Source organism: Petromyzon marinus, chromosome 31 (assembly GCF_048934315.1).
Source record: "Petromyzon marinus isolate PM22_M1 ecotype Great Lakes invasive population chromosome 31, UKy_Petmar_22M1.pri1.0, whole genome shotgun sequence".
Classification (NCBI taxonomy): Eukaryota; Metazoa; Chordata; class Hyperoartia; order Petromyzontiformes; family Petromyzontidae; genus Petromyzon; species Petromyzon marinus.
In genome coordinates, this window is record NC_133697.1 from 8701297 (window position 1) to 8718676 (window position 17380).

Here is a 17380-nt window from a genome sequence, read left to right on the forward strand (position 1 = left end):
AAAACATACTATATATGCATTGTCCTTGAAACTGATTGGTCCACAGCAAGGGACGGCTTTCTTTTGAGCCTCAACCCAATTGATGCTCGACCAGATGACGCCAGAAGGCGTGTGGACCAATCCGTTTCAAGGACAATGCATATATTATCCATAGTATGTTTTTTGTCTGCATTTTGACTGCAGGTATTGTGGTTAATGCAGACATGAATCCTTGTAAGAAGGTTTCAGTTTTGTCGCCAGAAAAAAGGGGAAACCCCCTATTATTACATTTTGGTACTGGCAAAGGAGGTCTAATGATGTAAAAGTGTATTCTGCTTTCAATGGGCAAGCAAGTTTGACAAGACAGCGGCCATGTGTATATCTTTATATTTGTCAAGTCAAAAGACGAAACATCACATTAGCATAACAAGTCGCAATTTAAAAACAAAACAAGCTGCTGTACGCGCACTCGCGTACAATCGTTCGTGATTACCGCACGCGCCATTGCCACGAACTGCCAATCGCCAGCGCGGCGGCCATTATCAAGGCAGCTCGTGCCAAATGGAATCCGATTCGACGAAAACGTGTTCCTACACCACGTACAATTAGACCGGAAAAGTCTATAAATTAAATGCGAGACCAAGACACAGAATAGCAGTGAAATAAATGCAACTAAAAAGATGATTTGTCATTTAGGAAAATATTTTTTTGCAGGGCCCTATGGCCCAATAAAATACAATGCCGAACTGTTGCAGTAAACAATGACCATTTGCCTTCGTTGTACATCACAGCCTTTTGTTGCCTCTGCTACCAACTTGGTAACAGTTCTTTGTTTTGCCCCTCGCACCTAAACAATCAGATTCGGGAGCATCTACTGTGAAAAAATTGAGCTTTTACAACACGATCAACTCAAGTGTTGAGCACTAATTAATTAAATAAAACACTGCAATAGGTGTTTTCCTTGCACGAAATGCTGAGACAACTGAAACGAGCGACACTCACCACACACGCAAGGGCTTCCCTCTCTTTATACATTCATCAAAGAGCCCTTTTACCGTTCAAGAACAGTTTTTCGTTTTTGCTTCAACAGATTTGGGGCTGAATCCTAGACGTTGTAAGACCATTTGCTCCAGTGTGTTGCCCGTTTGTCCGAGCACCACCCAGCCACCTCTCGTATCTCACATTTAGAATCGTTTAAAGAAGCGCGATGGTGGTGACAACAAAAATGCAAGTCCGAACGATGACAAAAAGGTGAATGTACATAGTTCTGTCGGTAAAACATTGCATAAAATAAAATCACTAACACGATTACCGTAAGAATCCATGGTGACGTCATGGTAACAATCAATGAAACTTTTTTAAAACACGTATGAAAAAAACAAATGCTGCGATGTTTTTAAAAAGAGCAAAAATTGCATGGCTACTTAGTTTTTTATATCGAAAAATATTAACGAGTTTTAATTAAGCTTTGCATTTTGATGGTGTTACCGTTGATGTGAGCATTAATTTGAAGGCAGACGATTTAGTTTTTTTAAGTGGTATTTTCGATTGAGAAATTGTTAACCGCTCCACCGCCCGCCCCAAGCTGATGAACATCATCATGTACTGGGAAAAAACAATGCACGGCCTACAAATGAAATGCTGATGGAGGCAGAGGATGAAAGAATACCATTTTCCACCTTGAAATGTATCATTCTGACAGCAGTTGCGTAACATGGGACGATGTGGCTCAGCTGGCTGAAGACCAGAAGGCGTGGGAAAAGTTTTGTTGCCCCCTGTGCTGTTCAGCGCAGCAAGGTCGAAGGTTCCAAGGAAATTTAAAGTTACATAATTGTTCTGGTGGAGCGGTGGTACCACTTTGTGGAAAAGTATGAGTAATTGATCTATGGATTGGATCAGTCCTGGCCTAAGTAATGTGTAATTTGTGCGACTGGCTCAGGGCTGTATATTGGCGACCATTGGCGCTGTGTGCTCATTAAATGGGAAATCACTTTGATTGAGCTCAGAGACCATCAGGACCTGAATCATGAGTGGGAATTATTTTTTTTTTACTGGCACAAAACAGTGGACATTGCCAGTTTTCTGCCAAACATTACACTAGAAATCTCTTTCAAGCATGAACTGAGCGATCAGAGGGATGAGTTGGGGCACGAGGAGGGGCTCAGGCCTAAGAATAGTGAACAGCAGGCGTGCAAATTTACGCAAGTCCACAATTCTCAGGAGACCCGACTGGCGACGGCCCCGTACCCACTGAGCCGCTGCCAGTGCGGGAACCACGCCACCTCCAGCTTTTCAAGGCCGCCGGCGACACGCGCCTGCAGCGCGAAGAATGTGCACGCCACCACAAAGTATGCACGCGCCACCGCCGAGCTGTACAGGAGCGCCGGTGCGGCAACGCATGTGAACACCGTCCACCAGACAAGCGACAGCCACTGGACGCAGCGAACGCGCAGCTCCGATTTGCACTGCGGCACCGGTGGCTCCATGGGTGCGGCCGCAACGACGGCGCCATTTGAGCTGGCGGTCGTTGGTGACGGTTCAGTCGCCGGCGCCACGAAGGAGCCTCGTTCATAGAAGGAGCGCAGCATGGCCTCCTTGTCGAGCCAGCGGTCACAGCACCACGCGGCCAGGCCAGCGGAGTCGAGGGGCAGCGTGGAGACCGGGTGGCGCCGCACGTGGAAGTGGATCTCGTGCGGGAAGCGGCCGGCGAGGAGCTGCAGCTCGTTCTGCGGGAAGCTGCAAGGGTAGGCGACCGTAACGTCGTGTACACAGTCCAGCTTCCCACCTGGGAGAGGGGGGGGGGGGCGAGGAGGGCCGGTAGAGGCAGGGGGAGACGGTATCCGCAAGTCGTTAGACAACAATGCGAGTGGCGGTATTGTCTTACGGGGCCGCTCCTTGATGCTTGGAAATATTTCAATAGCATGCTGCGAAGATGAGAGCGCAAATAGAATAGAATATAGCTAGGTGGGGGGACGTAAAAAATAAAACAATCATAATTTATTTTGTCCCCAAAAGCCTCGGCTGTGTCTGAGGATACTTAATCAAGAGTGTCCTGCTTGGGATGTTTGTCTGGGTCCGTATGATGTATTTTGAGTGTGGCGGGAAACTGTAATACCCGAATAAAACACAACAAATATAACGGGAGAGTCCTGAAAAATCCATAAAGGCTGGTCAGCAGCACTGCCTTCTGAAAATAGAGTTTACAGCAGGTGGGTTTCCAGTGTACAAAATCAAAATGTGATCCGTCAACTCCACCGAGTGCCGAATTACAGAAATACATCAAAGCCACCACACCCTACGATGAGACTCAGCTTAAACAATTACACCCTGTTTAAATGAAAAAAAAAAGCACGTACATCCGCTCGTCGATAGTATATGGATTTTTTTCCCACTTTAATGCGTCCGGTTTCAATGCTCTAACATGTTCCTCATTAATGGTGTGCGCGTTGCCGGCTGGTGGTGTAGAGCATTACATTTCAGCAGGCAGAGAAACGACGTTAAGTTAAATTGTACCAAAGATATTTTTACTCTTCTATCATTTATTCTCAAGCAGGGCGACCGCACTTCAAGCAGACCGCTTGTATGCACGCATGCATGTTTATAATTTGGAAATATGAAATGTTCATTATAATTATCATCAGCCACTAACAATATACTGCTGGATGAAGGCCACACCAAGTCGCCTATATCTTTGCTCCATCTCCTCGGTGGACGGACTCTTGTCCGCTTTCCCTTCTTTGGCTGCCACTCGGTAGTCATTTCCACCCAATGGCCATATTGCCCTCTCGCATCGTATGTCCTGTCCACATCCACCAACAGTTAATATAAAGTCTCTTAACTTCTGCTTGTTCTCTGATTCACATGTATTTACAACGTGCATCATCCCCATGACTTGTGCCCTTTTTTGTTGCATTTTCTTTGCCAATGTTTCCGATGCGTGTCATAAGCAGGTAATATGCACCAATTCAAAACTTTGTTTAGGCACATTGTTTGGTTGCTTCTCATTATCAAGTTCAGCTGTCCAAAAGCACTCCAACCCACTCTCATCTGCTCTGTTGCTTTTGTTGATCTCAGATCACCTTCAACAACTGGTGACATCCGTTTCCGAATTTTGTATCTCTCGGCATTTCAATCTGTTGGCTAGAGTTTGTATAACGTTATCTCCCTATTGGCCAAGGTATTTGATATTATAGTACCTTGGCTTTGCCTGTAATTACCATACCTTTACATTGTCTCTGAAATGTTACAATTTAATATTTTCTATTTATGCAGCACATGAACACGAATGCATGGTAGGCTGTATCAACATCTCACACCTGTGAGTGGCACTGCCCGCCCCCTAATCCCCACACCAGCAAGATCTGACCATGTCGGTCCAGTGCTCACTGAGCTACATTAGCTTCCGGTTGCCGGATGAATACATTATGAGGTCACACTCATTACACACAAAGTGCTTGCCACAATACCTTGCTGATCTCATCAGCAAGGTATTGTGGTTCAAGGAGCATAAACCATCGCGCGAAAGCCGGTCATTCTCGCAGCAGCTTTTGGCGAGTGATCTAACAAAGACGGTCACTGCATCGCGCGCTTTCAGGTGCTCTTCTGCGGCTGTCTGGAACGCTCTTCCTTCCGATCTTAGGAAGCCACTGAAGCTATGCACTTTTAAATCTAAATTGAAAACTCATTTCTTTATAACTGCTTTTTGTGTTTAGTTTGTTGTCCTTCCCCCGCACCGTCGATTAGCACGGTAGGCTACGTACGGAAAAAGTTCAACATACATACATACATACCTGAGTGTAGACGCTGTACGATGTGGGTAAAGCCGGTGGTGCGTGGATGGAGCACGTGCTCATACTTGGGCAGGCCGTTCTTCTCGGCAAATTGGTCGCTCCGTGCTTTAGTGTTCGCTGTGTGCACACAATGAACAAAAACACACAAAACGTCGGACGGCCATTATAAAAGTGAAATACAGACGGGTCTTGTTGTCCACGAGGCGCGAACAGTAAACGGACACAGCGGGAGAGGGAGGCGGTGGGGGTGGTGGAAGCAGGAATGAGTCTCATGCACTCGGAGGCACTTTAGCATCACAATGACGAAAATGATAATGGTGGCGAAGCTGCATTGTGAAGCTTGCCAGTTGCCCCGACCCACGTATTGATGGCCACAATAAACGCTCTGACAGCTCCACACCGCATCGCGGACCACACAAAGAGCGGCGTGCAATTTAACGCACTCATCTTATCGATTACATTTTTTTCCCTCACAGATCGGGTTATTGTTGCCTTATCCCTCTTTTAAAGATGAGCGTTACAGACTGAAACAGGGTCACCCAGGTTGTAGCCTGATGGACAGCCTAATATATATACGAGTGTGGGCCTTTGATATGTGAACATGGGTTAAATTCCAACTGGGGGTGGAATTTATTTAGTTATTTCCGCTTCCCACCACCGAAAATTAACCTTGATTTATTTTAATATTCGTGGCACGCTCAGCCAGTAACTGTGACGACAACTACATCTACGAAGCTGTGTTGAATATGAGAGTGTGGAGTATGGTGCAGCCGCCGTGACAGATTGCCATACCCACCGCAAACAAGTCACCGCAACAATCAGCAACTTCGCACAATCTCAACGACGTCGGCAGGCAGTCGAGTGTTTTTGCGTTTGAGGGCATGGCCCTAATTGGCTCGGCCAGGGCTCCAAAAGCTATACTGATTAATGAATTATCTGAGAGCCAGAGTATTACGTTTATTTTTTTTTAGGCGACTTTTGGGGACGTTGGGACAGCCTGCGTCACACAGCTCAGGCATGCTTCACTCAGTGCCCCTTGCCAAATCGACCATCGAGAGAGTCGCCCCGCGGCGAATTTATCTTCTTTTAATTCTCCGACCTCCAATTTTTGGCTGTTGAGAAAATTATTTCAATCAGACCTATCGTGGGCAGGAGTGTCTGCTCGTGACGTGCGTGTGTATGTGTGTGACGCACACACACAGTGTTCAAGGTCACACAAATAACACTGGATATCAAATGATACTTCCATCATCACTCCGACCTGAATGACCCCAACCCGAAGTCAAGTCAAATGTCATTCATAGTCTGTCTACACAAACCAGACGTATGTTAGGGCAATCATCTCTGCTGGAGGTTCTGAATCACGTGCGTATGGTTCAGTGTTTTTCGATTTGTATATTTTGTATGCAAGGCACATTGGTTAGCTCACTGTGCTCTGACACCGGCGAACAGAGTTCGATTCCCGGTCACGGCGAATGATGTCTCAACTGGCATGCCACCCCAACCCTTCAACCCGCCCTGACCAGCATGGTGAAGTATGGTCAAACAACCCTCATGACTGGCATGGTGTTTTTCACGTGATCCCTGCAGCCAACAGCAACGGTGCTACAACCCGACAATGTTAAACACTAAATATTGGTGTATGCAAAGTGACCGTTTATTATAATAATAATAAACAAATTACTCAATTGGGATTACACAGAGCAATAATCGCTCCTACTGGCAGACCAATGCCCAAATGCAGGCTGCTGCTGCTGCCGAGTCACCTTGTGCTGCAAGGGAACAGCTGCGACTGGGGGTGCCCGCCCTTGGAATGCTTGAGATGAGATGTGGTGCGATGCACTTTGAGCTGCCGAGGCACCGAAACCAAGCACCGTGCGGGTGCAAAACATTATTTTAATCCAGAGAGTTGCCGAGTGAGGGCGGTGTGAGGCTCAAGATATCACGATGCCCTCCCTCTCCCTCCCCCCTCTGTCGCGCGATTGTCCATGCACGGACTTCTGACCGGTCAGGTCGGTGCCCTCGGGGAAGAAGAGCAGCTGGAGGCGCTGGTCGATGGCCGTGAAGTAGTCGAGGTGGCGCGCAATGTGCTGCTCATCCTGCTCCCAGCGTCGTGCAATAAACACAAACGCCGCCACCTGCATGGCCCAGCCTAAGCATACCCACATTGCACAGCGGCACCACGGGGGCACGGAAGGTGTGGGGGGGAAACGGATTTGTTACCGGAAGTCATACCGGTGATCGCCTGTTAATCAAATCACCCCGGACCGTGTCTGATACTATTAGAGCTTGTTACACAAATGGTGTTTTAATAAGTATAGCAGTGATATCACCATCACGAGTGTAAGGATAAAGTTTTATCAACTGACTAAATAACTGTTAATTGCCTCCTTGTAATCTATTGTATGAACCCAGAGAAGCGTCACAGTCTTAATCATAATTTTCAGAAGGGCCCTGCATTGAGGTGTTTGGGTAGTTAATTTTCAATGCTTTCCAACCAAGGTTGAAATTGTTTATGCATTATCTCAGTTGGTCTGTCTGTCCGTCCTTCATGGGGCAGTGGGGAATAAAAACTCTCAAACAAATTAAAATAATCTGTAGGATGTGTTTCTATTCGGGACTTTGCCCGATTGAATAGCGGCCAAACTGATCAAAGGATTGCCCAAAACTTGCGAGACACAAAGCCAAAAGTAATATGTGCAACTATGCAAATTTATTTTACCTAAAGTTACACGTCCGCTTCCATAGTGTAAATTAAATATAGGTACAGAGCATTAACCCATGCATATATAGGATGTTTTTTTACTCGTCATTATTTTGTGTGGGCTTAACTTTGATTGGCCACAAATAACACACACAGAGGAGTGCGATAATGGTACGAATGAAGAAACTTGGTAGAGATGCTTGTAGCCAGAGAAAAAGCGGAAGGTATTGAACCTTGGCTCAAATCTGAGTAAGGAATCCGCAATATGGTCAGTCAAGTGGAGGAAGTTCTACACCGAGGAGGCAGCAGGGAAGGAGCGATTGAGCAGGGCGAGTGAGATCGTGAATTCCAGGGCAGGAGGGGGATGGACGAGGGGGGCAGGGTCGTACCAAAACCAGGTTCCATTCACCATGCGACCTACTGGACATTTGTGAAAAAGAGCATCATAGCTCATCGGATTTCTCCAAGATAAATAAAGATTATGACTTCTGAAAAAAATTCTGATCCTCCACCCCCCCCCCCCCCCCGGTCTCCAACAATGTTGTTATTGTGTGGCCATATTGTTGCATTAATTTAGTTTGGTACTCGAGTGAAGGTCTGTTACGTAACTCAAAGAATGGGGACACATGGTTCCAAATGTTCTATTTAAATTATATTCTGAACAAGCAAAAATTAAACAAGAAAAAAAACACAGAATATAAATTCCTTCATAAAATAAAGCTGATTAAAAAAAAAGATTTTCCTCCGCGATGACATTTTTATTGGTTTTTGCAAGGGTAAGGAAGTAATTGTTGTTTGTGGATCTAAAACGAGGTGCTAAATCTACAGAAATAAACAGGGTTTCGTCGTAACCAAAAACACATGACGAGTGGGGAGATGAAGGAGAGGTCGGCGGCAGTGGGGGGGGTCGCAGGGTAAGAATAGGAGACGAAGAATAAAAATAACCAACGTGATTTATCTTCACGTGTCATTGCGGGCAGCGAGGAGGGCAGTGAGGAGGAGCCCCAATGAACCCCACCGATCTCGGCACACGGGGGCAGCTCAGCCACCCTCCCCTACCCCCCCCCTCCGTCGCCCCCCACTTCGTGTGCACGCTAATTGTCTCTTCTCGTTGGCAAGCACATTTAAAGGAATACAAAAGAAAAAGGAATAACCTTGGAGTTACCGATTGGCTCAGGGGGTCATAGATCCCAGCTCGGCCCAGAGCGCTGAGCCAGCACGACTGAGATTCTGCGTTTGAATCTTGGATGGTCGGATGAGCAATCAGTCAACGTTAGATTCGCAAAAGCAGGTGTGACTGCGGTATCGAACGAGTGAAACCACCATTATTCGATCAAGTGCCATGATTCAGGATCCTAATTACATAGAGGAATACTTTTGTTTTTGCCTGGTGTGTATTTTATTGTTTGTATTGTCTTATTTTGATGTTCAGTTTCATTAATTGCTTTAGCCTAAAAGGTAATATTTACATATGAAAAACTTATTCATCAATAACAATGATTTAAAACATAAGCATATACAGTGAGGGAAAAAAGTATTTGATCCCCTGCTGATTTTGTACGTTTGCCCACTGACAAAGAAATGATGAGTCTATAATTTTAATGGTAGGTTTATTTTAACAGTGAGAGACAGATTAACAACAAAAAAATCCAGAAAAACACATGTCAAAAATGTTATAAATTGATTTGCATTTTAATGAGGGAAATAAGTATTTGACCCCTCTGCAAAACATGACTTAGTAATTGGTGGCAAAACCCTTGTTGGCAATCACAGAGGTCTGACGTTTCTTGTAGTTGGCCACCAGGTTTGCACACATCTCAGGAGGGATTTTGTCCCACTCCTCTTTGCAGATCTTCTCCAAGTCATTAAGGTTTCGAGGCTGACGTTTGGCAACTCGAACCTTCAGCTCCCTCCACATATTTTCTATGGGATTAAGGTCTGGAGACTGGCTAGGCCACTCCAGGACCTTAATGTGCTTCTTCTTGAGCCACTCCTTTGTTGCCTTGGCCGTGTGTTTTGGGTCATTGTCATGCTGGAAAACCCATCCACGACCCATTTTCAATGCCCTGGCTGAGGGAAGGAGGTTCTCACCCAAGATTTGACGGTACATGGCCCCGTCCATCGTCCCTTTGATGCGGTGAAGTTGTCCTGTCCCCTTAGCAGAAAAACACCCCCAAAGCATAATGTTTCCACCTCCATGTTTGACGGTGGGGATGGTGTTCTTGGGGTCATAGGCAGCATTCCTCCTCCTCCAAACACGGCAAGTTGAGTTGATGCCAAAGAGCTCCATTTTGGTCTCATCTGACCACAACACTTTCACCCAGTTGTCCTCTGAATCATTCAGATGTTCATTGGCAAACTTCAAACGGGCATGTATATGTGCTTTCTTGAGCAGGGTGACCTTGCGGGCGCTGCAGGATTTCAGTCCTTCACGGCGTAGTGTGTTACCAATTGTTTTCTTGGTGACTATGGTCCCAGCTGCCTTGAGGTCATTGACAAGATCCTCCCGTGTAGCTCTGGGCTGATTCCTCACCGTTCTCATGATCATTGCAACTCCACGAGGTGAGATCTTGCATGGAGCCCCAGGCCGAGGGAGATTGACAGTTCTTTTGTGTTTCTTTCATTTGCGAATAATCGCACCAACTGTTGTCACCTTCTCACCAAGCTGCTTGACAATGGTCTTGTAGCCCATTCCAGCCTTGTGTAGGTTTACAATCTTGTCCCTGACATCCTTGGAGAGCTCTTTGGTCTTGGCCATGGTGGAGAGTTTGGAATCTGATTGATTGATTGCTTCTGTGGACAGGTGTCTTTTATACAGGTAACAAGCTGAGATTAGGAGCACTCCCTTTAAGAGTGTGCTCCTAATCACAGCCGGTTACCTGTATAAAAGACACCTGGGAGCCAGAAATATTTCTGATTGAGAGGGGGTCAAATACTTATTTACCTCATTAAAATGCAAATCAATTTTTAACATTTTTGACATGCGTTTTTCTGTATTTTGTTGTTATTTTGTCTCTCACTGTTCAAATAAACCTACCATTAAAATTATAGACTGATCATTTCTTTGTCAGTGGGCAAACGTACAAAATCAGCAGTGGATCAAATACTTTTTTCCCTCACTGTAATAGGTCACATTTTCAATTTAAGGCTCTTCTTCATAACCAGAGAGATAGAGTTAATAAGGCTTGGAAACTGCACTTTATACAAAAAATATTTTCCGATCACCATTTTTCAAATAGGCATGTGAATAGTTACCTAATAGTAGCCATTGAGTAACAGACAGCCGTAGTAATAATACATTATACAGAACATGCTATGAAAAAGGGCCACTTTACAAAATGACAGCTATTAATTATTTGAATATATTCCTGTAAGGCAGTGTTGTTGACCTATGTCGTGAGTTTTTGGTGTTTGTGCACAATCTGCCATTGATGGAACACTCATGTATTTAACTTTTTACAATACGTATATATGTGTGTGTTGAACTTCTTTCGCACTATACGTAACCAACCGTGCTAATCGGAGATGTAATACAGGACATTGTGAGACAGAAAGAGTAATGCCTAGACTACAGAACATATCAAACATATCACACTGTTAATAAACATAAGTGGGCTTTGGGTAGGACACGTTTCTGCAAGGAAAGATAGCTGGTCATTAAGAATAATAGCAGTGGTATATTGTTGCATCATGGGATCATGAGCGATGGCAATAGCTTGGGGAGGCCTTCATCCAGCAGCGGGATTGATCATGGCTGACGATGATCAAATCGACGAATCATTACACTTCTGTAATTAATTTATTTCCCAGCGGAGGCGGTGGCAGCACTCGCCCCCTCCAGGACTCACCGAAGCCCGGCACATGCTTGAGCGTCGACTTGAGGCAGATCTTCTCGAGACGCAGGTAGCTGGAGCGGAGAAGGCAGTTCCACAGGAACATCCAGTCGAGGCGCGTGCGGTGGTTCATGATGATGACGCTGCGCTCGCCTGGACGGAATCCGTCGCCCGTCACCACCACCTTGACGCCGAACACCAACTCCAGCAGCGCCTGCGTCAGGTACATGGTTGGCACAGCCAGGGCAACCATAATTGTTTCAATGTAATCATGTTTATTCAGATAATTCCATGGTGCAATGGTTAGCATACTAGACATGCAATCCAGAGGCTGCCCGATGTGATCTCCCGGTATGGCACCCGGCAGTATGTAATGGTCATCGCCACAGATGGTCGACCAGCAGGTCACGTGTGGTGGATTAAAGTGTGGGCACTCTCGCCTCTTTGTGAAAAAGTAGGAAAAAAACATCCTGAGAGGGCCTTCATAGAGCTCCCTCTATTGGAGGGAGCTCTATGAAGGCCACAATACTTATACAAATACCCAAAGCGACAATTGCTAGAGTGATTCTAAGACATTTACATGTACAGCACTTTGTAAATCCACTGCTGAATCAGGGCCTCCCAACACGTGCAGGTCATGGGGGTTATTTATCCAAACTACACCATGTCAGACAGTGCGGTTTGGTAAAGATGGAGAGCATAGATGTTGGCACATAGTACAGTATAATAGAGTTTGCAGCACTGCACCCTGCTGACAATGTGGTATCAGCATCAACAGTGGCAGCAGCAACATTATTATAATCATCGTGCAAATTATCAACAGCAGCAGCATTATCATCATGAGGCTGGTTACAATGAATCTGTTCAATCATGCATGTAATGTTTGATTAAATTATTTACGATTTACTTACAAATATTACCTTTAAGCTAGTGAATGAGATGGAACAAAAGCAATGCATGAGTCAGAACGACGCAAACAATACAAATGATACAGCAGAAATTGTTTTTCTTAAATCAAAGCTTGACCCCAAATTGTGAGACTTCATCAAATCATATAGGGGACTGAACAATTGCATGCTTAATGATCATGGGCAGGGAGAGTGGAGTGGTGGCACATCAGTTAGTGTACTGCGCTATGAACCCAGTGACCTGAATTCCATTCCTGGCCACATTATACATCAGTGTCGAGCAATATCCATACCGGACCTGAGCCCTCACTTCATATAACCGCACTAACCAACGTGGTGAAACAACCCATATGAGCGACACGGCACGGGAAGGCCTTCATCCAAACAGGCTGTGGATAACGAATTTTAATCATGAGCAGCAGCAGCGGCATCGCCATCATCAGCAGCGAGTAAATGGACACGCAGGTGAGGAGGCGATGAAGAGGGGAGGCCTTACCACAGGTAGCGTTAGCCAGGTGGCAACGATGCGATCGGTGAGCCAGCGGTACCAGGGCGGGTTGACGAGCAGCAGAGGCAGGAAGGGTCCCAGCATGAACACGCTACCCAGGAAGCTGCCCAGGAAGAGCATGGTGGCAAAGTACACGCCGCCCAGCGACACCTGCATGGCGGCCCCCTCTGCCGTCCACCACTCCCCTTGTTGTTGGTCACTCCTCTACTCTGTGCCTTGTCGACTTGTCCACTCTCTGAGACACTCGTCCACCCCGTGTCTTACTTGGTTGTCCAATCTCCTGACCTCCCATTCACTCTGCCGCTCAATCGCTTGGCTCTCCTCCGTGTCTGTGTACAAATTTTGGCACAATGAAGGCAAACATGAGACCAAAAGTTGTCCATCATATGAGAGCACTGTATTGTGCTATGATTAGTGTTAATCATTACTATATTACGATTGTTACAGGTATGATATACAATGTGAAATTCTATATTCCTATGGTGGGGCCAAGTTACATTAAATTACTCGCAACAGTCAACTTCCTTCCATCGAGCAATGCAGTCTCACCAGGTGGTGCTCATGATACACACACTGCAAGTATAATGATTCATGATTATTCTCTATTGATGATGGTTATGCGGATGACAATTATGATATATAACAATGCATGGTAATGATGAAGATGATGGGTATTAAGCTGCTGCTGCTGCCAATGATGAGCGGACGCTGTATGAAGATGTGAACTCAGGTTCTCATGTCTGGGCGTTCTCCTGCTCTACAATCCACACTTGTCCCACATATCCCACTTTGCAACGCTTCTGCACTATTCTATAGTAGGTAAACCACAACTCCAGCGCACATCTGACCTGAAAAAAAAACACCCAAGCGAGAATTATACAACCACCTGGCAATCAGAGCAGAGGCCCTCAGATTAACTCGCAATCGGCTCAACAGTCCAAATTTAGTCGTTCCACCATTAATAGAGAGAGCCGCATTCGACAGCTGCTTCATTTGCTCACCGAGATTGGAGGAGTGAAACCAGGCTTGTGGCCATGGGCAGACGCCACGGTGCCCCCCCCCCCCACCTCCCCCCACGCTACACACCAGTAGCTGATTGCACAAACTACCTTAAGTAATTGTTTTCTCTCGATTTATACTGAGTTACACACCAAAGTCAAGTGGAATTCCACCGAAGACGTTGTACATCTACAGCCATTTTTGCTAAGCCACTGCTGCACGAGGGTCTCTCTCCCCCAAACCGTGTGGGCTATTTGACCATACTTCCCCATGCTGGTCAGTGCGGGTTAGTTCGTGGAGGGGAGGCCATGTATAGGAACATCGAAGTACAGTACAACAATGCATCCTGCTGTACTGCCCTCTTTGGTGCCTCGAGCATAGCACTGCCCCGAGACGCCTATGACAACCTATTGCACGTGGTGGTCAACGATGCAACCCACCTAATCCAAGCACTACCCAGGCTAAAACCTGCTACGCTTTTGAGCTCTGATGACACTGAGCTCATTCCCAGCGATTTGGTTTCAAGCCTCGGGTCTTTAATGCAACCGTAACTGGCAGAAAATGATTTCCAACGCACGATTCAGAGCCTTCTGGTCTCAGCGAGCTATCAAAGTGAAAATGGTTGCCTGCTTAAAACAAACATTGGGTGGCACTCATCTCCTATTCCTCAGCCCGTTGTGTGTAATTCCACATTCCTACGATGGCAAAGTACTTGCATATGATGTCTCCAGCTTATGCTTGTCCCTCGATCCATGTGTTCCTCTTTTCCATCTTTTAGTGCAACTGCAAGCATGCACTTCGCTTATTGTTCAATTTTATTTGTCAATATCAATGTTCCTGATCCATGTCATAGCACGTACTACACACCGATTAAAAATTTGGTCAGTTATGCCACTTGGTATGTGTTGCTTTACAGTTTTTCACAAGGACTCCAACATGATTGGCATCTTCTCGTTATATAATTTTGATTCCGCTCTGCCTTTAATAACTGCCCAAGGTATACATACCCCTGCAGTGTTTTCCAGTCGTGTCTCTTCAACAAACATCTTCGATGCTTAAGCAAACTTATGTTTTTACTCATATTTAGCTTTTGATTTAAAGCTTTCGTGACTGCAGGGATTCATATTATTGGTTCTTTCGGTAAAGTCACGTAGAAGGGAAACAATAAAATAATAAAGATATAAAATAATAAAATTCTCACGACGTTTCGACTGCAACACAAGCAATCATCAGGTGTGAAAACCACAGCAAGAAAATTTGTTTCAATGATATTGTATAGTATGTCGCAAGCTCCATTAACACGACTGGCACATGAACTTCAGCGTATCGACAGATGTACAAAGGTCAATCGTCACATACACACACTGTACACGTGTCCAATTTCCATAATTAACAAAAGGGCCTCTTTCACCACCCTTAAATAACGTAGTGTATGTCCATCCAGAAATGGGCCTTCTGGATCCATGGTTTACAGCAGCATTGGTCAAGCAAAAAAAACAACTCCTGTACCGATTTAGAATTTTCTGAGCACTCATCAGCAGTGGAGCCTGTTAAACAATTTCTGTTGATTTTCCTGGTGTTAAAGGCAAGGCATGAACCCCCTCCACAGACACTTGAACACCTTTGGGGCCAATACAATGTGTTTGTTGGTGGTGACACAGGCCCTAGTCTGCTTTCACACAGCTATTTGTCAGTTATAATGTATTACTGCACCAACAATCCATCAAAACAAAGTTTAATAAATTAATTCAGCACCATTATATAGTAACATCTACAAACCCACTCAAATTACAAACGTTCTACATATTTACCTAATCTTGAAGGAATTATTGCAATGAACAATCATTACTCAATCCACTACTGGATTAAGGCATCCCTACATGATGGGAGTCTCGAGGGATTTTGGCCATACTTCACCAGACTGGTCAGTGCAGGTTGATAGAGGTGGGGGGGGGTGAAGGACAGTCACAGATTCGTGTATCACCGCCGATCTTAGTCACGGTCAGGAATCGAATTATTGTTGACGAGTTCACAGTACAGCACACGTTAACCACTGTGACACTGCATATACGCTTTCACTCTTTATGGATACCTACAGATCAGGGCTCCCGGCACACCACATTTATTTTGCGCATGGATGCGGTTCGCAGCCACATGCCTACTGAATTGTACCACGGACCCGGAAAACATTCAGCGAGCAAAACGTCCTGATATAAATTATATTTCCACTCCTATTGCTCCATTATCATATTATAGATATATCCACAATTGTTTTTCTGTGTTGTAAACACTATTAACCCACCATGTGAGTCGCACAGCAATGGCGTGTAATTGAAATGCAAAAACACCCGTTCAAATGAAAATATAGGCCATAGTATTGGGTATATTTCATAGCACGCCCTCATGGTAATTAAAATTACAAACACGTTACAGAAAACCCAATAAATAGCACACGACACAGCGTACAAATCACGCACACTCGTACAAACAAAACGTCTTATTACAAAAGGACATTAAATGTACTGTAAACAGCACGTGCATATGCAGCCTAATTACTGTATAAATCGCCGACCACAAACGCAAATAGCAAAATATAAGGCGAAAAATACCTTTAAATAATTAGTCTTGTAGTTATTTCACCCAATTTTCAAGGTCACAAGATTAAGTATCCTTCCAGACGTTTTTGGACAGCAGTGCAGCCGCTGTTAATTATCAACACAAGTGTTCTACGTTTACATATTATTTTAAGTTAATTATATTATTAACGCTGCAATTTTAATTAACTTTTTTTTTCCCAAAGGCACTTCAACCTGCTCTGGTCCACATATTTTATTCCAACATTGTGTGGGTTCATGACAGTTTTTCCAGTAACATTTTAGATTAGAATTGAGCCACTCCAACATCTTGCAATGTGGTTGTGAATACCTTTGGCGAGAGCCGCGTACCTCTCCCCTTAATATGTATTTTGGTACTTAACTGATTCAACATTTAGCGTGGCTGTGCCGTTTTTGCAAACGTTATTTCAATTACTTCTAAATACATTGTTTGTGCGTGCCTCTGTTTGTGAGCAGCTGGGATAAATGCATCAATTTCCAGCAAGTTAAATGCCTCCACCATTAGGTAGATAAACCTTTCCCAAACCCAAATCTGCTGCCAACGATCCCCGCAAAACATGTTTTTTTTTCTTTTTAATGACACAATACGTGCCATACGATACGTCAAATGTTCAACGCCAACACACCTTAGTTTTTAAACGCGTTCACGGTCCGAACTGGCCAAATACATGCTAAACTACACTCCACGCCAATAACAAACGATACAGAGTTCACCCCACCGACCGCCTGACAAAAATCGTCTCGCGTGCTCACAGCCACCCTCACCCGTCTCAAGATCCGAGCAGGGTCGGCCCTCGGATGAACTTTAAAACGTTAACAACGTAAACATTATTACCGTTGCGCAACTGCGACAACAATAGTTAAGCACTGCGAAGGGGAACGCGCATCCGCCCTGCGATGAACGCCCGTGGATTTTTTGACAACCGGAACCAACAATCGGTCGAGGAGGTGGTGGGGGGGGGCGCCACATTTTTGTTCCGCGCGGTGTTGATGGCGCGGGCGGGCGGGGCGGGGCGGAAGCGGCGCGTGACAGAAGCAGTGTTT

General features: G+C 45.2%; 1 protein-coding gene across 2 annotated transcripts; it reads right to left on the minus strand.

The window, feature by feature from the left end:
* Positions 1-350: 350 nt before the first annotated feature.
* LCLAT1 (lysocardiolipin acyltransferase 1) lies at positions 351-17313 on the minus strand. 2 transcript variants are annotated; one of them, XM_032963874.2, is made up of 6 exons: positions 17102-17310; positions 12711-13051; positions 11322-11520; positions 6775-6921; positions 4770-4886; positions 351-2764 (listed from the first exon to the last, which is right to left on the minus strand). In XM_032963874.2, the coding sequence occupies exons 2-6, from the start codon at positions 12876-12878 to the stop codon at positions 2196-2198; spliced, it is 1200 nt and encodes a 399-aa protein (XP_032819765.2). In that variant the 5' UTR covers positions 12879-13051; positions 17102-17310; the 3' UTR covers positions 351-2195. The 2 variants fall into 2 exon arrangements, with proteins under 2 accessions (XP_032819765.2, XP_032819766.2); XM_032963875.2 differs by lacking the exon at positions 6775-6921 and having other exon boundaries at positions 17102-17313.
* Positions 17314-17380: the final 67 nt, after the last annotated feature.

Coding starts and splice junctions, on each gene's coding strand:
- LCLAT1 (XM_032963874.2), bottom strand. CDS start 12,878: ATGCAGGTGTCGCTGGGCGGCGTGTACTTTGCCACCATGCTCTTCCTG. Junction 4,887..6,774: donor CGAGGGCACCGACCTGACCG/GTCAGAAGTCCG, acceptor GTGTGCACACAG/CGAACACTAAAGCACGGAGC. Junction 2,765..4,769: donor CGTACAGCGTCTACACTCAG/GTATGTATGTAT, acceptor CCCCTCTCCCAG/GTGGGAAGCTGGACTGTGTA.